Source organism: Onychomys torridus, chromosome 12 (assembly GCF_903995425.1).
Source record: "Onychomys torridus chromosome 12, mOncTor1.1, whole genome shotgun sequence".
In the NCBI taxonomy this organism is placed as follows: domain Eukaryota; kingdom Metazoa; phylum Chordata; class Mammalia; order Rodentia; family Cricetidae; genus Onychomys; species Onychomys torridus.
The window spans coordinates 17,492,200-17,513,980 of NC_050454.1; the positions used below are offsets into that span (position 1 = coordinate 17,492,200).

General features: G+C 40.5%; 1 protein-coding gene across 2 annotated transcripts in view; it reads left to right on the forward strand.

Moving 5' to 3' along the window:
* The window catches only part of Rabl3 (RAB, member of RAS oncogene family like 3), a 33,306-nt gene extending 13,663 nt beyond the window's left edge, over nucleotides 1–19,643 (forward strand). Inside the window, exons 3-8 of one of the 2 annotated variants that reach the window (XM_036203617.1) lie at nucleotides 4,136–4,265; nucleotides 7,076–7,190; nucleotides 9,541–9,691; nucleotides 13,912–13,983; nucleotides 17,276–17,314; nucleotides 17,889–19,643. In XM_036203617.1, coding sequence (XP_036059510.1) covers nucleotides 4,136–4,265; nucleotides 7,076–7,190; nucleotides 9,541–9,691; nucleotides 13,912–13,983; nucleotides 17,276–17,314; nucleotides 17,889–17,954 — 573 coding nt within the window. In that variant the 3' untranslated portion in view covers nucleotides 17,955–19,643. The remainder of the gene's footprint in view (nucleotides 1–4,135; nucleotides 4,266–7,075; nucleotides 7,191–9,540; nucleotides 9,692–13,911; nucleotides 13,984–17,275; nucleotides 17,315–17,888) is intronic. The other variant, XM_036203618.1, reaches the window with a different exon arrangement.
* Nucleotides 19,644–21,781: the final 2,138 nt, after the last annotated feature.

Below are 21,781 nucleotides of genomic sequence, written 5' to 3' on the forward strand. Positions count from 1 at the left end.
GTATTTTGTGGTAGAAGAGAGTATAGATGAGTCACCAGAGTGGCTGGGGAGCATGTATACCAAAGTGACAGGCTAACAGGCCAAAACATTGCAAGGCTAAGAAGGCATGATCTGTAGGAGTTGTACTACAAAAGTACAGGGTTTGTTCCTTTCTCAGAAGCTTCAGGGATGGTCCAGAGATCTATATTTTTTTGACCAAGTTCTTATTCCAATTTACTTCATCTCATGACTACACCTAAGAAAAACAGAAATTTAGTAAGCAAACTAAATATAATAAAACCTTGAAGGGTAACATGACATAAACATATTAATTTAACAAGCATGTTGTGGGTATCGCACTATTTTCTAGGGATTCAAAGATGACTAGCGCGTGGCCCCTATTCTCTCAAGCTCACAGTGTGAGAGAAGAGGCCGTGGGTGTTCACTGAGACATGGTGAACAGTGAGATGACAGCAGTGTAGAAAGAGGGGTACAAACATACAAAAGGAGACGCTAACACGCCCTGGCTCGGGGTGTGAGAAGGCAAGCTCATGAGGGGTTGTAGACGTGGCCAAGCTTTTTCATAACACATCACCTACTCCCTATTTCGATAGTTTTGCCTGCAATCTTTGTAAAATGTCACATATTTCCACACTTTCTTAACCTTTTTTTGTTTGGATGATTTGGAGTAGTTATGTGTTATCAGTTATTTATGTCACATAGCAAAGTAGCAGTGCTTTTATTGCAACATATAACATTAATTTTCATTCTCTAAAACAGTGTCTTATGTCTGTGAGTTTGCTGTCATCATTTTCTGTCTTGTTGTCTTTGTCTGTTCCTTATCTTCTTAAAGTCTGTGTGACTATCTATAGAGTACCACATGTATGCAAACGCTTTTCCAGCCAAAGGATTTCAAACTAAACAAATGAATTCAGCAAAATACAAAGCGTTCTGTCAAGTATAGTATGTGAAGTTTAGTGGAATTTATGACATCTTTTAAACAGTTAAGTTGTCCTTTTGTCATAATTATTTTAAAGCCAGAAGATGCTTTAGAGATGCATAATGTGTCTCTTTCCTTAGAGGCTCAGCAATACCAGGGCTGGTTCATAGCAAAGATCTCAGCCTAAGACCAGAGTAGTTCCATTCTGTAAAGTCAGCAGCTCTCCAGTAGAGAGTTACAGCAGAATCATTTGGAGATGTATATGCCTAGGCCTCTCTCCCAAAGAACCTGATTCTGCTAGCTTAGCATGCATAATTTTCTTTTTTGGAAGGGAGGAAAAGAATATTGAGATGTAGAAAGTCAGAGTCCCACAGTATAGCCAAGGCCAACTTCAAATGCATAATCTTCCTGCCTCAACCTCTCAAGTGCTGAGATTACAGGTATACAACCCACCTGGCTCTATATATTTATTTTTAAGTTCCCTTGAAAAGTCTGATGTATATTCTACCCCTGAATTATCATACATCTGATTATTGTATATCAGAATTTGATCCCAAATAGTTAAATATTTGAATAGTTAAATAGGCAATCAAAGCCTAGATCATGAGGGATAAAAAGAGATCTTGACATTTATTGTGACTGAGAAAACCAGTGGACTTTGTAAGCATAGGGTTGAGATGATCTCACTTGGATTTTAAAATAATCCCTCTAAGTACTTTGTGAAAAACAAATAGGTGGGGAATGCTTCTAGTAGGGAGACTGGCTAGGAGACCATGTTAGTTAATTCAGGCAAAGAAGTAAACAAAGCCATCTCCCTGATGGTAATATTGAGATGGTGATCAAAGGAACAGAATTTGCTGACAGAGCAGTTGTGTAGTGGGCAAGGAGGCAAAGTTCACTCCTAAGGCTTTGACTCAGCTTATTGGAAAGATATCAAAGCTATGTCAACAAAAGGATTGCCTTTTGTTAAGACTGTGAAAACTTGGGGGCTGGGAATTTAGCTCAGTGGTAGAGCGCTTGCCTAGCTAGTACAAGGCCCTGGGTTTGGTCCTCAGCTCTGGAAAATAAAAGTTAAAAAAAAAAAAAAAGACTGTAAAAACTGGAAGAGGAATGGATTTGGGAAGAAGGCAAGGATATCACTTTTTTGATAGATTAACTCTGAAGTGCCTATTAGACATTCCTAGTGGAAGCCTGGTTAATGTGGTAGTCTAACTTTCCCAGGACTTACATAAATGTTCGATTCATCAACATACATAAAATCCTAAGAGTAGATGAACTTGCCCAAGAGCAGGAATTGACAGAAGAAATAGAATCGGACACTCCAGCAGTAGCAGTGAGAGAAGAGAGAAGAACCTAAGTGACCTTCCAGTGAGATGGGGGACACGGGACCCACAGAGGGGGGGGCGGTCACAGTTCCAGGTGAAGACAAACTGCAACGCACAGGAGGCGGCTAAGTGGTGGAGTGCAATGTGGAGATCATTGGGAATCTTGATCAGCAATAGTAAGAGAGATTTGTGAAGGCCATAGAGAGAGGAGTTCTAAAGAGAATGTGATTCCAGGGGCTAGGATGCCCTCTTCTGACCTCTGTGGGTACCAGACATGTACACGGTACACATACATACATGCAGGCAAAACGCTAGGGCACATAAAACAAAAAATAAGTAAATATTTGAAAAGAGGAGTGTGTGGGCCAGGAAGATCGCACAGTATGTAAAGGTGCTTGCTGCCAAGCTTGATGACCTGCGTTTCATCTCTGGAACCCTCTCTGTAGGAGGAGAGAACTGCTTACACAAGTTGTTCTCTGACCGCCACATGTGCATCATGGTATGTATCTCCCAAATAATAATCCTTATTATATACATATGCATGAAAAAGTATAGCATCTTCTAGCCATAAGCTGCACCGTGACATCTCAACAATATGTTACCTAAACAAGACCTACATAAAGATACTACCAGTTGACATGCCAATGTGGATGGAGGAAATTTCACAAGGTCCCACCCCTGGATGAAGAGCTACGGGTAATCAATGGCTGCTAAGAAGGAGAATCCCTGGAAGAATAGCCAATCCCAAGTTGTCAACCCTAAACATATCTACATACAGGAACACTAAACAGACTCAGTAGATGTATGAGTATACACACATATACATACACAGTAATAGTTAACATCATCAACTTGAGGAGTTGTGGGGTCAGAGGGCAGATACCGTAGGACTGGGAGAAGAAGAGAAATAGAAATGTTATAAATACATGTTTTGAATTCTCCAAAAAATTATGTTTAAAAAGATGAGGAAAGTAGAGCTGGAAATGGGTAACTTTCTGGAGCCTTCTATGAAAATGAACAGAGAAGCATGGTAGCTGAAAGAAGACAAGGCATATGTGTATGTTGTTGAGAATTACCCAGCAGAGGAGGAAATGGCATGCTGGAGAGCGGGAATGGTATAACTGCATCTTTGCCAGATGAAATGGGATGGGATGTACTGCACAGAGGATTCAGACCTCGCCTTAGGGGCCCAGACAGCCTAAGTAATAGCAGAGGCAAGTAATCCTATGGGCATACATTCAAGGAGGCAGAAAGAACGGGTGGAGGAAGTTCTTTTTTTATTATTATTATTATTATTATTATTATTATTATTATTATTATTCAGTCCTAGGTGATAAAAGTTACCTCTTCTTGGGTCTATGGAAGAGATACTGGAAATTTCAAAAAGAAGCGAAAGAATGAAATTATTATCAGGGAAAGGAAAGTGGACAGCAGAATTGATGGGAGGATGACTCTGGGACACACTGGAATTAGAAAAGAACTCAGTCTGCTAGGATGTAGTTTTCTGAGCTACCAACTCAGGAAGCTGAATTTCAGGGGCAGAATCAAGGGGAAAGAGGCTGTTGCCAGGATTGGAGTTTTGTCAGATGACTACAGCTAAGAATGATAGAGAGTGACAGAGAGGGAAGAAGAGTGGGTCATGGGACTTGTGCTTAGTGGAAGGAACTAAAGCTTTGAGAGCAGGGAGGGGGTGTCAGAAGATGTTCGTGTCAAATGTCGGGTCAAATAGGACGAAAGATTGCAGCTGAACTAGTCAAGAGCAGGCGTGAGAGCTAGGAGCTGATAACCAGCATCGGCAGGGTGCTACTAGGATGGCCACTGCTTTCCACGAATGAGTGCTCACCAGTTTGTGTGGTGGCTTTAATGACACCTGTCTTCATTAACCCCTTAGGTTCATGACTACAAAGAAGGAACCCCAGAAGAGAAGACCTACTATATAGAATTATGGGATGTTGGAGGCTCTGTGGGCAGTGCCAGCAGTGTGAAAAGCACAAGAGCAGTGTTCTACAACTCTGTAAATGGTAAACACTTTTCATTTCTGCTGTATTTGAATGGTCTAGAAGTATTATTGTCTGATGTGAAGTGCTGTGACCTGCTGGGCTTATCTTACTGTGAGGAAGCTGATGTGCTTAAACTCTTGATTTAAATCTGCATGTCACAGTCTAATCTGTTAGCCTCTGGTGTCTAGCCGGGGCATTGGTGCCTTGCTATAGGGTTACTCTATTTTCACTCTTTTATGTGTATATTATATACTCATTTTAGAAGCTCAACAGTAGTAGTTTTTCATATATCTTTTTCAAAGGGTATTTAGTGATATTTATCCCTCTCCATAACCCTTCCTCAACTCTGCTCTTCCACCCCATCCCAAGCTTAACCCTTCCTGTTCCGTACTTCCCTTTTAACCCTTAATACAAGTTCATTCTATCTCACCTCCTTTTAACCCCCCTCCCCATGACCCCTTAGTAATTCCCTGGCCTATGTAGGTATTCCAGGTGAAACATTTCTGAAAATAAGTATGCTTTCTTTTCTTCTCACTCTGATGAACCAGGCTACTGATCTCAGTAGAAAGCCTATGAAGTGTCTCCAGCCCCTTTAAGTTAGAATATATTCTCATCAGATGTCAGTCAAGTTAGCCCCAATTTGATGTTTCTAGCTTGCATTCTATAAGACAAACTCTTCAGCCTAAATGAAGAAAGAAGGCTTTTTCTAAGAATGCTCAAGCATTCTTAAGAGCGGAAAAGCTTCCCCTAAAGATCCTCAAAAGATAAAATTCTGAAGTTGTTTTTGTTTTGTTTTGTTGTTCATCTAATAGCCAACCTAGGTGAGCGTTTCTCATTCTTGTGCCCCAGTGAGATTTTATTCTGCTTTTCTGTAATCTTTTGCCATCATAACACTTGACTACAAATTCATGTTACCTTAAAAATATTCTCACCTAAACAAGACCAGTTGGTGTGCCATTGTGGATGGAATAAGTTTCACAAGGCCCGGTCTCCAGGTGAACAGCTACAGGGCAATTAACGGCCAGTGAAGATAGTCAATCCTTGAGGGGTGAGGGACGATCCCCTGATAGGTGGTTCAGCCTCAGGTGATCAGCCCTAAACACGGAAACAAGCAGCAACACCAAATAGACTCAGCAGGCTGTGTTTATAAATGCATACAAATGTAACAGTCATTAAAGGGGACATGAACTTGAGAAGGAACAGGGACACAGAAGAAGTTGGAGGAGACAGCAGGAAGGGTGGAAATTAGATAAATGTACTCATGTATGAAATTCTAAAAAAATAATTTTAATTTAAAAAAAGTGTAGAAATCTGTTGTCCTTGTATCACAAGATGATGTTCTAAATTCCAACAGACATTGAAGTTTTTTCTTTTATCTCCACTTTATTACAATAATTACCTTTGCTTTTCCATCCAGGACTTTAGTTGATCTATTTACTTGTATTTCTGAGCCTTGTACATTTTGTTGTTTTCTTTGGTCTCAAAAAAATCCATGTCTTTTCTACAATTCATACTTCTTTTTTAACATTTGTTTCTAATTTTTAAATTTTTGTATAGATCTTTATTGTTTTATGTTTATTGATGTTTTGCCCAACATGTATGTCTGTGCACCATATTGAAGCTTGGTGCCTGCAGAGGCCATAAGAGGGCACCAGATTCCCTGAAACTAGAGTTATACAGACAGGTGTGAGCTGCCATGTGGGTGCTGGGAATTGAACCTGGGTCCTCTGGAAGAGCAGTCAGTGCTCTTAACCACTGAGCCATCTCTCCAGCCCACATCCATTCTTGACTGCGTCCTCTTACTCTCGTCTAGTGGTGTGTTTCTTTTGCTAATTGAGATGAGACGGCATATTCGCAGTGGTAATGGCTGTAGACTCTTGCTCTTTTTCCTGAGTCAGTTCATTCTTCCTCCCTCCTTGTCCCCCGTTTTCCTTCCCTCTCATTTGCCTTTTAAGGCAGGGTCTTGCTATGTTGTCTTGGCTGGCCCCCAACTGAAGTTCTGCCTCAGTTTACCAAGTGCAGGGTTATAAGCATGTGTCACTACAGTGAACTCACCAGACAGATCTCTTAAAGTAACAAGCTTGCAGTGAGTTCGAAGAACAATGAGATTAAACTGTTGAACTGATGAGATTCCAAAGCTCTCCAGTTCAGTATTTGTTTACTAAAGAATAACAACTGAGGGGCTGGAGAGATGGCTCAGCAGTTAAGAGCACTGGCTGCTCTGGGAGAGGACCCAGCTCTGATTCCCAGCACCCCCATGGCAGCTGCTGTGATTCAGTGAGCCAAGCCAGTATCCTAGGTGTAGAAGACCCTGGGTTTTTTGTTTGGGTTTTTTGTTTTGTTTTGTTTTGTTTTGTTTTGTTATGTTTTGTTTTAAAGGAAAAATAGCAGTTGTAACAATTAAAGTGATGCTATTTTAATACATTTTATCAGTGCAGAACCCGTATAATTTTTGAATTGACTGTAATCCGTTAATAAGTAATGTTCTTCATTGGTGAAGTGCTCCTATAAGCAGTTCCAAGCATGAAGTTGGCACTCGGGGACTGCTGGATGAGAGTATCAAAAAGCATTCTGAATATTTTATGACATTCTGCTAGTCTTTGGGTAAGAAAAAGAAAACACTTTTAAAAGTATATTAGTGGCAAAGCTTTATAGTTAGGTTTTTGAAAATGTTTATAGAGGACATTTTGAAATACTTGTCTGGTTTTGTTAGTCATACTTGAATACTAGATCACTAAGCCCCTGAGATTTGTATTACTAAGCTTGTCCTTGTTGCTTATAAAGTAAGAGGCGCTGATGAGTACTGACATCATTTTACCTGTTTATGTTAGGTATTATTTTAGTACATGACTTAACAAATAAGAAGTCATCTCAAAACTTATATCGCTGGTCATTGGAAGTTCTCAATAGAGATTTGGTCCCATCTGGAGTCCTGGTGACAAACGGGTAAGCCTGGAATTACTTTACAGTTGGTTTTAAATATGTCTGCAACCGTGAGGATTCACTTTACAAAATAAAACTTTGTGAGATGTGTGATTGGTTCAATATTTTAGCCTATACATAGTCTTTCCATTATCTGAATGGCATCTCTGGTGGCAGTGGTTTTTATTTTGATGAAATCTCATTACCTAGTTTTCCTACTCTGGATTTGGCTCTAAGAACTGTTTGCTTAGTTTCAGGTCATACAGATTTTCTTCTGTGTTTTTCTGTAAGTTTTATAATTTGGGGTTTGTAATAGATTTATGATCTGCTTTAATTTTATATAATATGTATGATTTGGGCTCCAGTTAGTTTTAGATTTGAATGTCACTTGTTCCAGCACCGTTTGTTAAAAAGATTATCCTATCTCCACTGAGTCCCTCCATTCCTTTGACGAAGTCAGCTGACCGTATCTGTACAGGTCGACTTCCGGACTCTGTTCTATTGACTCCCTTTGAAAGCGTGAGCCTGTGCAACTAGTTCCTCCTTAGAGTTCTGACCCTGTAGCTCAGTAGACCCATTCTCTAGCATGCATGGAGCCCTAGGTTCAATCCTTGGCAGCACTTTAAAGAATAATACAGCAAAATCGAAAGCCCGATTGTGTCTTTTAAGTATATTTCTTGGCTCTTAAATCTTATTTCAATGATAGTTATAGTGCTGAAAAGATGCATATTTGTTTTTGTTTTTCAAAGGGTTATTGTGTATATAAAACAATATAGATTTCTGGGGAAGTGCCAGCCATATCTGTCCATAATAAAATTCTCCATCAGTTTTTTTATGTAATGATTGATTTCAAGATCTAATTTCAATTGGATGATAATTTTTATGAAAGAGGCGATAAGGAAAACCAAAATCAATGTGGTATAATTTTCTTTTAAAATTAGTATTTAAGTGATGAATCATTGTATGCACTTAGAGTGAATATACTTCTTGATAAAATGAAAAGCCAACAAAAAGAAGAGAGCAGGCATATATACATACATGTAATCTACAAGAGAGTACATAAGATTTCAAATAGCAGACCGTATGTGTCAAAGATGGTACTTGATAGAAAACACAAATTTTTCCACGAGAGGATCTGTGAATATAAGAAAGAAATAATTCTGAAGGAAGGCACCCCGAAACCTCATCCTACTCTAGTAATTCAAATTTCAGTTCAAAGCACGTCTCCTAAGTCAGGCGTGTGTAGGTAAGAAGGTGCTGGTTCATAGGCCTTGAGTTTGAGCTAGTGTCGGCTTCAGTGCAGATAAAACAGACGATGCTGTTTAGATGAGATGGGTTATATAGTTCAAGGCAACCGTGTTCTGAGATGGGACTATAGCTGAGGCTCTGTAAGCTCATTGTAAAGGATAGAGAGATGTAGTGGCCCTCTCCTCCCATGCCAGCTTAGACTGCTCAAAGAGAAAGACAAGATAGAAGAGAAGCTGTGCTCCCGTGGGTTTTATTGATTGAATTATGCAGTATTGATTGTTCAAAAGCAGATTTTGCTGACTGTTGTAAATAGAGCTTATAACATGTCAGAGATCTAGCACTATTTTACTTCTAACAGGTGAATAGAATTTCAATTAGTTAACAGTAATGAGAAATATCATTCGTATTGTTACTCCGCCCTTTGGGCAAAATGGAAATAAAATGAATTATAATAGACCCCCTTCTGTCCCTGAGAGATTCTGATGGTTGGTCCTTTGTCTCTCGGGGCTGTCATGTTAGGGTAATAATTTGGTTCTGATTTGTCCACCTTTTATTATTATGTTTAATATTTCAGCTGTTCCCTTCCCCTCCCATTCCAAACTCTAGTCTCACTTAGGCTCTCTTCACTCCAGCCTGCAGCTGCCCTAGTTCTTTTCACTCTGAAAAGATTTTTGTTTTTACTACTCATAGCCAGGAATACATTTGCAAGTTAGAGAATTTGTGCATGGAGTACCTGCACTGCATGCTAGGCCCCTGGGTTTTCCACACACTGAGCGTTAGACCCACTTTCTGCTTCTACACTGAAAACTTTTGAAGTTGGCACCTGTTGACGACAGAGCAGTGTGGACAGTTAAGTCACATTAGGCCCTCGATGATCCAGGTTATCTGTTAGAAAGACCCACAGGAACAGCCGTTGAGTAAAAGATGAGTAATTGGAATTCAATGGATGATGGGTTGATAATGAATAAGCACATGGAAGAAATTAGGGGGGGAAAGATTGCTAGGTGATGATGGGCGGGAATTAGTTAATTATCACCAAAATTGCGTAAGCATCTTGCATTTAAATACTACACATCTTCATTGGAAAGGTAAATTCTATTCACCTCTTCATGATTATTTATCACAGGGATTATGACCGAGAACAATTTGCTGATAACCAAATCCCACTGTTGGTAATAGGGACTAAACTGGACCAGATTCATGAAACCAAGCGCCATGAAGTTTTAATTAGGACTGCTTTCTTGGCTGAGGACTTCAATGCTGAAGAGATTAATTTGGTATGTGTTTTCACTAATGTGTCTGGGTTATATTCTAGTCAAAGAGGCTTCATACTCAAAGTAGAGGCTCACCACATACAACGCAGACCAGAATCAGCATCTAGAATGTTGCATGAGGGTCTCTTTCACTTTGAGCTTTCACATTGATCTGTTGGAATCCTCAAACTGTATTCTGTGACTAGTACAAACTATAGACTCTTTCTTGAGAAAACTTAAAAACATACCAAATTCAAAAGAATCATATTGATTAAGGTGGCACTGTATGCTGGTTATTGTTGCTTTTGAAAAAGTCTTTTAGTTCCAGCACTCAGGAGGCAGAGGCAGGCAGATCTCTGTGAGTTTGAAGCCAGCCTGGTCTACAGAGCGAGTTCCAGGACAGCCAGAGCTACACAGAGAAACCCTGTCTCGAAAACCAAAAGAAAGATCGAGCCTCTCAACAGCTTACGACACAGAATTTATCTTGAAAGGCACACAAACAGATAAATGAGAAAGTTACAAACTGGAAAGTAGGAGTGCATCCGAAAGACTAATTTATATAAAGTTTTGCATATAGAACCTCGCTGTGATAGCTAGTTTAATTAGAACAGAGGGCTAGCGAGGCTAGGAAGCCGAGCGCATACAAACCAGTTCACATTACCCAGAAGACCTCACCTGCAGCTTCAGTGATGGTTACACGGCGTCATTGTTCATAAGCAGGGTTGCCATCTTGTCCATGGAGCACTGTCCTTGCAGGTGTGCAGTGTTAACTGTGGATAGTGCAAATGGCCAGCGCTCTTAGAGCAGTTATTCCCCAACTGCTGTTTTAAGGCTTTACAGCTATCACATCACACGTTCCATCTCCACATCAACCTTTGAACTTAGACACTGACCTCCATTTTAAAGATGAAGACAAGAGAAACATGCAATCAAGCCAAATAAGGCACCCTGACTGTGGAGCCTGGGTTCTACAGTTACTCCTAATTCCCACCTGATTATCAGTCCTTCAACTAAGATTTAAAATGTTGGCTCTAAAAGAACTCTGAAACCATCTATACCCACAGTTACCCTAAGCTCGCTGCCTATTATCACCAACAGTGCCTCGGAACGTCTTTAGTGACTGTCCTTCAAGTTAGAGCTCTGTGTCCACAGAGCTGGCAGGGGCAGTACTCTTCTGATGGTTTCTGTAATGTGGTGCTGGCCTCATGCATGAGAAACATGCCTTTCCCAATGACTTGCAGCCTCTGCAGTACTCTGGCTTTACAGATTGCTCAGGTGAGCCTGGCATTTTTGCTCAGTGAATCAGTATCTATAAGTACCGCCTCAAGCCGTGTCTGACTCCCTCATGCCTGCATCCGTTGTTATTATTGTGCAGTGCAGTGTGTCCTCCTTTTCTGTAGCTGCCACCATGGAATGAATGAATGCCCAGTGTAACCTCCTGGGTAGTCAGCGTTGGGCCATAGTATTCCAGAGGACCCCTGCTGTATAAATTATATAAATACGGTTCCTCTGTAGACTGTGCGGCTGTTACTTTATTTGCACATTATTTTCAAAGAGAAATTTTCCATTAAGTATACACAGTTTGTTCCAATAGTAACTTTTTATGTGCTTCTGAATATGGCTTTGACTGGTGCCTCCTGTTTTCTGTGACCACCAGCTAAACACATATTACTCCTCCTTAGCTTACAAAGGCTAGGCCAGCTTCAGCCGTTAGCAAAACAAAAAGAAAAGCAACAGGACTTGAGCACTTATAGTTTCCCAAGAGTTTAAGTTTAACACACCTGGAGTTTGTCAGTGTATCCTTCAAGAACACAACAGAAATAGTATAGAAGTGGGCAATGGGGATACAAGGAATTATAGTGCAAGAGAGCAGCTGAATATGGGAGTTTAAAAATAGAACTTTAACAAGTACCTATAAAAGCTCAGACTGGGGCTAATATTAGTGGTGGCTCCCTGTTTCTTGTATGAATTTACTTAAACCTGTGGAGAAGTATGATCTAAAATTCATATATCGGAAATGAAGTCAGATGCAAATGCAAATTATTTGAATAAAAATGGGTGCTGATGTTATTGTATATGGTATTTTTTCTCATGTGTGTCTGTTTAGTTTATAGTCATTTTCCATATTTAAATAGACAAGCTATTTAGAGCTATTAATTTTCAGGCTTTCCCTCAGCCATGATCAATGACAGATAACCCTTTCAACTCCAGAAACTTTTTGTTTGTTTGTTTGGTTTTTGGTTTTTCAAGACAGGGTTTCTCTGTGTAGCTTTGGAGCCTTTCCTGGCACTCACTCTGTAGCCCAGGCTGGCTCTGAAGTCACAGAGATCAGCCTGCCTCTGCCTCCCGAGTACTGGGATTAAAGGCATGCGCCACCACCACCCAGCTTCCAACTCCAAAATTTTTACCCCAAAACACACGGAGTTTCAGATTTCCTGCTCAGCTTGAATTGTAGAGCCCAATAGTTGATTTTTGTGGGGAAGATGGGAACTTGTTTTTTGCTATTTGATTTAAGGGTTTTTTTTTTTTAATTTAGTAATTTTAACTCTTATTTAGAATCATCATTTAACATTCTGATGATGAGATAATATCCATTTTGCAAAAACATGTAATGCAGGTCTAAGGTTGATTTCTTGTCTGTCCCAACTGGTACGGAAATGTGTTCAAACACTATTACAAATACAGCAGAGTACGCAGTGATATACCAAGGTATTCAATACACATGTGGGATTACCTGTATTATATTAAATGATTTGGTACTTAAAAATTCAATCTGATAGCATTTTCTTACAATGAAGAAGAGAATTGATATTCCAGTGTCTGTTGTGTGACAGGCATGCAGTATCTCATTGAATCTCACAAAACTAAGTAGAATCGTCCCCATTTCACAAATGAGTAAGCCCAACTTTAGATGATTTAAGCAGGTTACACAATCTGGAAATGTTGGCACAGATATTTGAATACAGAGATTGCTGGCTTCCAGGATTCCTGATTTCCCTAGTATTTTATAATTGTAGTCGGCCAGCTTCCCCTTCCCCTCCTACCCCTCCCCTTTTTCTTTGTGTGGTGGGTGGACAGAGAACTATTATAGTTTCTGGCCACTGTTTGAAGTGTGATCCTTGAAATGCTGTGGATGAACAAAACGGGAAATTGCTTTTAAATGTATTAGAATGGAACACGTGAGCCTGGCTGTTATAAAACATCTTATTAAATATAGCAAGAATAATTTCAGAAATTTCTCAAGGGGCACAGAAGGCCCACAGATGCATACAAGACACTTCTCTTCACAAAAGAGCCTGAGTGTTGTCTGCACAGTTTGGTCTTTGGTGGCATTTGAGGTAAACATCAAAGCCAACTCGGTCTTTGAGAGGGCCAGCACTGGTAACAAGCAATGATGGGGTAGCACTGGCGTTTGCAAGCTGTTGTCATGACTTCATATCCCAGATTGTTTCCCCTACTCTGAGCTCCATGTTCCTATTTAAAGAATCTTACTGAATAATAATACTGAGTTATATTACTGAATATTAATTATGTTACTGAATAATGATAATATATCTCTTGCTTATTATCAAAACCTGCATGTCTTTGCGGTATATGAAGAAATGGAGAAATCTTTGCCAGCTGTTTGTTCTTTGGCCCACTAAATCTTATTTTCATATTTCTAACCATTATGCAGCCTGCAGAGTACTTCATTAGTTGAGCACTGAGTTCCTGGCCTTAAGTGTGTCCTGTTTGTTTTTTGTTTTTTGTTTTGGTTTTTTGGTTTTTCAAGACAGGGTTTCACTGTGTAGGTTTGTGCCTCTCCTGGATCTCGCTCTGTAGCCCAGGCTGGCCTTGAACTCACAGAGATCTGCCTGCCTCTGCCTCCCGAGTGCTAGGATTAAAGGCGTGCGCCACCACCGTCTCACCACCGCCCAGCTGTGTGTCCTGTTTGTAATGACAAAGTCAACGTATGTAGGTCACCTGATCAGTCCCATTGTTTTGCTAATAAACTGCTAGTAATTCTGCTTCCTTCAGCAATTATTTGATGATGAGTATGGTAACTCAGTATCCTCCAAAACTGCTCAATGGCAAGGCCTAAATGGCTTTCCCTTCTTTGGTGCTTTCCTGTTGGTGCATCATAATCTGAACATCGCTTTGTGTTTTATGAGAGTTGTGATGACTTAGTATGAAGAGGGTACAGTGGCAACAGTGGTACAGGAGCTTCCCTTCCTGGCTCTTCTGTATGTGTCTTTGTTTTCCAGGATTGCACAAACCCACGGTCCTCAGCTGCAGGCTCCTCCAATGCTGTCAAGCTCAGTAGATTTTTTGATAAGGTAATGGCTTCAATTAAGTTATTTTTAAACTTAACATATGATAGCTTAAACTCTTTGTAGACTGCTGTGGCCTTTTGTTCCTTTGCCCAACACTCCACAGCCTGAATACCTGTTTTGATCTCTTATCTGTTGGAATAATTGCTCAAGGCCTGCTGACGTACTTACTCCATCACTGACATTCCCTAAGCAAAGAGTAAAGGCTATTGGATTCAATTCGGGCTCTTAAAACAGTATCAGAGCCCTCCTTAAGACATTTTATAGTTACCCATTTTTTTTTTAGCTCTTTGTGTAATTATTCACTATTCCAAATCCCAAAAGACACTGAACAGAGATTAAAGTCCTCTATTTTCTTAGCTGTTAATATTTTCCATGTAAATATTACTATTATTTTGTAAAGTCTGTCTCCTTGAATCCCTGCTGTTACCCTGTGAGAAGCGCTCACATTCCTCACGTGGCACCCTCTTGCCTGGACTAGATGAGGATGTGGTGCAGCTCACACACTCTAAGTTAGTGCTTGTCTTCATCTCGGGCTGTGCAGCTGCCTTGCATGGTGCTGATTTTGTAAAGGACTTTTTTGGCATTCATTACTGAAAAAGATTAATTTCTGTATTATATCTATTTTAAGTGCGGTTCTTAAGAAAAATACTTTTTAGTGCTGGAGAAACTGCTCAGTGGTTAAGACAGTTGCTACTCCTGCAGAGGACCCAGATTCAGGTCCCAGAGCCTGCATCAGGTTGCTCATAACCACCTGGAACTCCAGCACCAGTGAATCCAATGCCCTCTTCTGGCCTCTGGGATATACATACAATCAAGCAAGTACACACACACACACAACACATATACATATAAATAAAAATAAAATAAGTTTTAAAGTTTAAGAAGGACCCTCCCCTTCTTACAGATCTTCCATACAGGTCATTTTCTTTTAACTTAGTCGAGTCTCTAATATTTGACCCCCTTTTCAGTGTGTTACTGTGAGGTTCAATCCCCTCCCTATGTGTCCAATAGGAAAATTTTATCTCACTCACAGCTTATTAACTGGGGTGTGGCAAACGGGACAGACGTACACAGACACTGATTCTCACAGTTCTCAGAATAGCCAACCCTTCAAGCTTGGAGCTAGGAAATTAATACAGCTTCTGATCACTGCTCAGTGCTGCATAGATATTAGCAGTTTTTTTGGAAGTGGTGCAGGGAATTATATTTCCTCTCCATATTGTTTTCAAACCTAAAATGTTGCAGCATTGACTTGATTTAGATCCAAGTCCCCATCTAATACAAAGTCCTATCCATAAGAATAACATTCTATAGATCTGTGTTTAATCTGGAAAGGTTTCAGATCTGGACCTTTGGAAAGCATACTTTTAGATGTTTTGTTTTGCTTTAATTTGGTTTGGTTTATTGAGACAGAGTAGCCCTGGCTTTCCTGGAACTCTGTGTGTAGACCAGGCTGGCCTCGAACTCTACCTCTGCCTTCTGATTAAAGGTGGCCAGCATCACCGCCCAGCTTGTTTTAAGTGTTTCTTTATTTTAAATAAATAAATAAATAAATAAATAAATAAATAAATAAATAAATAGTCCTTTGGTTAGATTTAAGAAAGGGGCAATATGCGTAAGAGAGGCACTTGTGAGTTGGGGGTGAAGGATTCTCAGCAGAAGAGAAAGCTCCCTTTGTCTAGATCTCATGGAGTCCGTCATTAAGGAGGCTGCCTTGTCTGCACAACATGTACTGATAGGAAACCAAAGCACCTGGCAATGCAGTTTGCCCTTTTTCTGTGGATTAAACCTTCCAGAATGCCGGGACTTGTTCTATCTACAGAGGAGCTCAAGTCCCCTGGATTCTCTCAGCTGGTGGTAGTTCTGCTGCGCCAGAATGATAAGGTTTTCCTGTCCCGCTGAGAACCAGGAAAGACTTTGTCCTTTGGGGCTTGGTGTTTCAGGGTATATACTAACCAGAAACCAGCTTTTCTGCCTCAAAGGCCGATGAATGCATCTTTGCCCTGGGTCTCTTGTGGCTTAAATGACTAACCCAAACATAGTCTTCAAGAGAGAAAGCACCTGAATAGTTTGTTTTTTAGTCTATTGTGAGCAAGCTGTCCCAGGCCGGAAAGGACAGGCCATGCTCTCAGTCAGCATCCTGAGCATCATCACTCCAGATGTGAATGCCTTAGTCTATCTACACCTCATCTGTGATCATAGCAGCACCTCTAGGCCCAGAATGGGATTAGTATTTTATATAATACTCTCCACAACCTGAAAGCATGATCCTCAAGCCCACTGTATTAGGACACATTTTGTGACCTCTTTACCAGCTACAATGTTTTATGAAGATGTCTCTGCTGCTTCAGCTTGCTCCTCCTGCCGACAAGCAGCGAGCTCTGAAACTACTGAGTAAGGATGCAAATGAAGCCCACAAGGGAAGCTCACTGACTGCTTGATGTCATTCCATCATCCACATGCAGGATGCACAGAATTCCTCACTGCCTCCCACAGTCCCCTCTTGAGAATAGATGCGCTGCTGTAGTGATTTGTGTTGTCTTGTGGATCCTTTGGATCTGACTGCTAGGAAACTTGGCCCAATTGCTGCAATACTCTAGGAACCTGTTGGGACATCATTCTGTTCTTATTTAGTTTTTATGTTTAATTTATTTGTGAGTTTTGTTTTCTTTAGAGGCAGGGCCTTACTATATAATCCAGATGGTCTGAAACTCACTAAGTTGCCCAGGCTTGCCTGGAACTCCTGCTCCTCCTGCCTCTGCTTCCTGAGTATTGGGATCGATTACAGAGTCTCACAGTTATAGCGTGTGGCACTGTATCCTGCTCATTAGTTGTTTAGTATATTGTTCCTTCCTTTTGGAATGAGTAGGCATTAGTGGAAATAATTTCACAGTTTCAACCCCATTAGCACCAGATTTTAAAGGTCTGTCTGTGTCTGTCTGTGTCTGTGTCTGTGTCTCTGTGTATGTTTGAGTGAATGCCATGTGTGTGGGTACCTGCAGAAGCCAGAAGGTGCTGTGGGATTCCTTGGAGCTGGTTGCAGGTGGTTGTGAGCTGCCCAGTGTGGGTGATAGGAACCGAATTCCAGTCCTCTTGAAAAGAACAAGTGCCCAACTGCTGAGCATTCCTCCAACCCCAGCACCAGATTTTTAGCTCACTCTATTAAATGTCTATAGATGTTGAAAAGATTTTTAATTTGGCAGTATTTCCTATAGTTACATTAATGACCATTATAATTTGTCACTTTTCCCGGGTAAATATGCTAAGCCCTAAAGTCTATGCTTGTTTCTCACAGGTCATAGAGAAGAGGTACTTTTTTAGAGAAGGTAATCAGGTTGGTATCTATCTTTCTTTGATGAAATGGATTCTTAAATTTTGAAAGAAATGGTTTCCAATGTTTTTCCCAGAAAGGAATTTTTTTTTTTTTTTTTTAAGTTAAGAGAAGCTCTCTGTAGGTAGAGACAACTTACTTTCTCCTGGCCTCTTGAATAAAAAGGAGAAAACCTAAGCAGAGGTGAGCAAGGATCTGTACTACCAGAAGAGTCCAGGGAAGAGGTGACCCTGTAACATAAGGACAGAGGTAGTTTGCTTCAGTCTTGAAAGGGGTTTGTGTAGAGTCTTCCACAGCACAGACCATTTGTGTTCAAGTTCAGTCGGTGAGTTCAGGAGCTCTGTCCTTTCGGACTCCAGACGACACTGCCACCAATTTGCTGGCAAATATCTTCCATATTTGGAGAGTTTCTTTTTATTATTTATGATTCTACGGTTTTCTGAGTGAAACCTTAGAGAGCAGCTGGTTTTGTGATGAGCAACAGGCTGGCATGCGAGAACCTGAAAGAGGAAACAGTTCAGTTTTAATATTTGAATCTTTCTGCCTGAAGCCTGACAGGACTCTTTCTTGCCTCCAGATCCCAGGTTTTCCTGATCGAAAGCGGTTTGGAGGAGGAGCATTAAAGAACTTCCATTACGACTGAGTTGCACTCACCCTTTGGAAGAGCGAGCGGTGGCAGTTTGCACAGCTATTAACTTCTCAGGCTTTGATGAAAACATCTCAAAACGCTACCTCACCCTCTCGTGGAAAATTGAAAGAAAGCAATGATGTGGAAGCCCGTGCTTAGTCCCTGTTCTCTGTGTTGCTCACCTCCTTGTCCTGTTGACAGCTTATGTAAAAGCCTCATGAGGACATGAGATAGTGTCAGAGCAGTGCAGTAAAGGAGAACTGCACAGAAGACTGACTCTTGCTTCGAACCAGAGGGCGTTTTAGGTCTGCGATTTTCCCACACTCGCTGCTGAAGGCCTAATTAAGTACTTCAGAAACAAATCTGTGTTGTTATACCTTCTTGGGGGGAGGGGGAAGGTCATGTTAACCACCCCTGAGTTGTCCACCCCAAACCATCTCTGTCATTTTTAAAGAAGCCAAGTGGTGTTATTTCATTTCCTCCAGCCTCATTACACACAGGGATGCCTAAGAATAGCAACCCTGTCTCCTCTCCCCTGGAAAAGGCTTGGTGTCTGGGAGAGACCAACTAATAGCTGGAGTTAATAGAAATACAAATTAATAATATATGGAGAACAGACCAGAAAAGAAGGCTTCTGTGAGCCATCAACGGCTTCTCCGCTCCTTGGGGGGCAGCTTTCCAAGTGTCTCTCTGCTTTCTGTTTGGAAATTGGGTGAAATCTGAGAGCTGAACGCGGGCAGGAGGAGAGAGACTTACTGCCTCTTTGGTGTTTGTTTGTTGTTTGTCTTGTTTGGGTTTTAGTTTTTAGAGGAGATTCAGCTCCTGAAATGCCCTTTAATATGATGAACAGGAAACTAAGAATATTATCCTTGAGTTAACACTGTATTTAAGTAAGTTCCAGAGTAACGCATTCACATAAATTATGAACCACTATTTGAGGTTTCATAATCACGCCACAGCTTTTTGGCAGTGATATTTATGTGTTTGCATAATTGTTCATCATTATTTTTTAGACCATCTTTTTTGCCAGTTTAATTCTCTCAGCCCAGTTCTTCCTTAGTTTATAAAATTGGTTGCAAAAAAAGGACTATAATTGGCTACTGTGTTCAACACCTTATTATCCAGATTCTGCTATGCTGAAGCTCTCTGCTCCCTAGTTTTGCACCAAATTAAAAAATAGTAATATAAATACACAGTTGCAGTTCTTTTAAAATCAGGTAAGAACTACTAAGTTCATCTTCCATTCATTTTAACTAAATTTCAGAAGGACTTGGGAAGGCAGGGTATGCTGGGAAGGCATCTGAGCAGCTCAGAAAGGGTGAGGATTGAAATCTTGGGGATTGGAAGAGCACTTCTCCCGAGCTGGGCTGTTCCTTCTGTCTTTACCTCCTCACTGGCAAGACCAGTTTTGGCTTCTTTGATGCCTTGATTGTTTTCTGATATAATTGTGTTATGCAAATTATGATCTGTGTGTGGAATTTGGCACAAGGCTGTTGTGGCAGAGGCTGTAAAGTTGGGAAAGTAGAAACCAAATGCTATACAAAGTCCTATCTAAACTATCTAAAACTTTTCATATTTCTCTTTTAAAAATTAAATCAAGGGGCATGAAATGCAACTCAACAGTAGAGCATTTACATAGCATGTGCAAGGCATTAGATTTGTTTCCAGTATCAAAAATTTTAATAAAAAGTAAGTTAAAACCCATTCCTTTTTCTCTTCTTTCTTCTTAATTAAGAAACCCATTCCAATTTCTATCATATCTTTCTTATTAAGAAATAAAAGAACTGGGCATTGGTGCACATCTTTAATCCCAGTACTCCGGAGGCAGAGGCAGGTGGGTCTCTGAGTTCTAGGTCAGCCTGGTCTACAGAGAGAGTTCCAGGACAGCCAGGGCCAAAGTAACCCTGTAGAAGAGAGAGGAGGTGGTGAAGTGGGGGGCAGGGGAGACTGGAGCAAAAGGTCAGTGGTTAAGAGCACTTGCTGCTCTTGCAGAGAACCTGGGTTTGATTCCCAGCACCAACATGGGCAGTTTACAACTCACTTCCAGGGGATCCAGCACCTCCTTCAAACCTCTGTAAGCACTCTGCATACATGTAAAATACATATGAATAAATCTTTTTTTTTAAAGGATGGGGGGATAAAAGCAACCCATCAGCAATGGCTATGGGATCAGACTTGATATATTAATAATCATCAATTCCATTTCTTCTACCAGCTTGATTCTTTGAACTATAGTTTTTCTTTATAATTTTATGAACTTTTTTATTTAAAAAAACTTGTAAATAAAATAAACATCACACACCCAAAGTCTACAGGTCTCAGTGAGTGTCTGTCCGGCTAGAGCAGCCCTTATAAAGCTGTTGGGCTTCACAGTGAACTTTACATTTACACTTTTACATTTTTGCACTTAGTTTTGAGCTATAGTTTTCTAAGAAAAAATAAATTTTAATCTAATCATCTGAAGTGAATTTGTTACAAGTATATGTAGCAGCAAATAAAGCTGTTTACCAAATGAGTGTTATTTGCCTGACATCCTCAAAAGAAAGTTCTTGAAGCATGACTGTTGGCATTCTGACCCGCCCCTTGGGGACCTGCCCTGCGTCCTGATGTGAAGCCTTCTTGAAGGAAAAACCCCTTCTTCTTCCTCTTCTCCTTCCTCCCTTCCTCGCCATGAGGTGTCCACACCTCTGCTTTCCCTCTTTCCCTCCCTTTCTCTTTCCTCCTCTCTGTCTTTCCCTCTCTTTGTCTCGCATCTTTCTATTATAATAAACTCTCCACAAGGACAAGTGCCTGCATGCTGTGAGTGACTTTCCACTGTGACAACACCCCAGCCCGCCAGCGCATCTGCATGGCATGTCTCCCTCACCCACCAGGGCACCGTGGTCCAACCCACCAAGGTCTCCTGCATGCTTTATCATTACAATGACTTTTTAAAACTTAGTCATATATCCTACTTGTAAACAATTTAATATAATACAAAAAATAAATGATTGTAACTGCCAGAATTATCTTTTGATTATTGAATCTTAATTATCTTCTTGATAATTTAAGTTGTTAGTAATAGCTGTTATCCATTGCTATTTTTCTCCAGAGTTCTTGACCAATATTCTCATTCAGTGTAGAGGCAACCAGATACAAAAGCATGGACGCATTCCCTTACTTGGAACCTAACTGAAGATTTAGGTGGTCTCTCCACCTCAGTGCCACTGGAGTGCAGACACACTACTCCATCATATATTACCTGGGCATCTAAGAAAATAGAACAAAAATAAAAGTGAGGGTACTCACACCACTCCTTATTCCTTCTCCCCCAAATCAGGTTGTAAAACCAGCTGCCTCTTCCATGAACTTGCTCACAAAAAACTTTATTCTACATGTCTGCTCTTCATCCTAGGAGGAAGGAGCATCGTTGTCCTCAAAGATGGAGAAACCAAGCAGAATCTTAGAAGTATGCCTTACTATCAGGAACACCCAGCTTGTTTGAGGTTCAAACAATCTGTATGTTTTTCTCTTGTTAATCTACCTGTTGTCGGTGCCTCCACCATGATTGAGAAAAGAAAATGTCTTACCTTACCTGCGGTGTCCATCTATACAGTCACTGTTGTCTTTCTGTCCATTTTGAAGTGGACTTCTTGGAACTCATGTACTGGGCCATCAGATTGGCATGAGGTAGGTCTTCCTGATTGCTGCCATTATCCTCATCTCAATGGTGTGTGTTAGAACACTTAACAGGTAGAGCTGTGTATAGATACTTAACACATAATGGTTTCATTGTAGTTTTTAAAATACAGGTAACATCCTGTTCTAAGTAATCCGATGGTTTCAGTGGAATTTCTGCATTG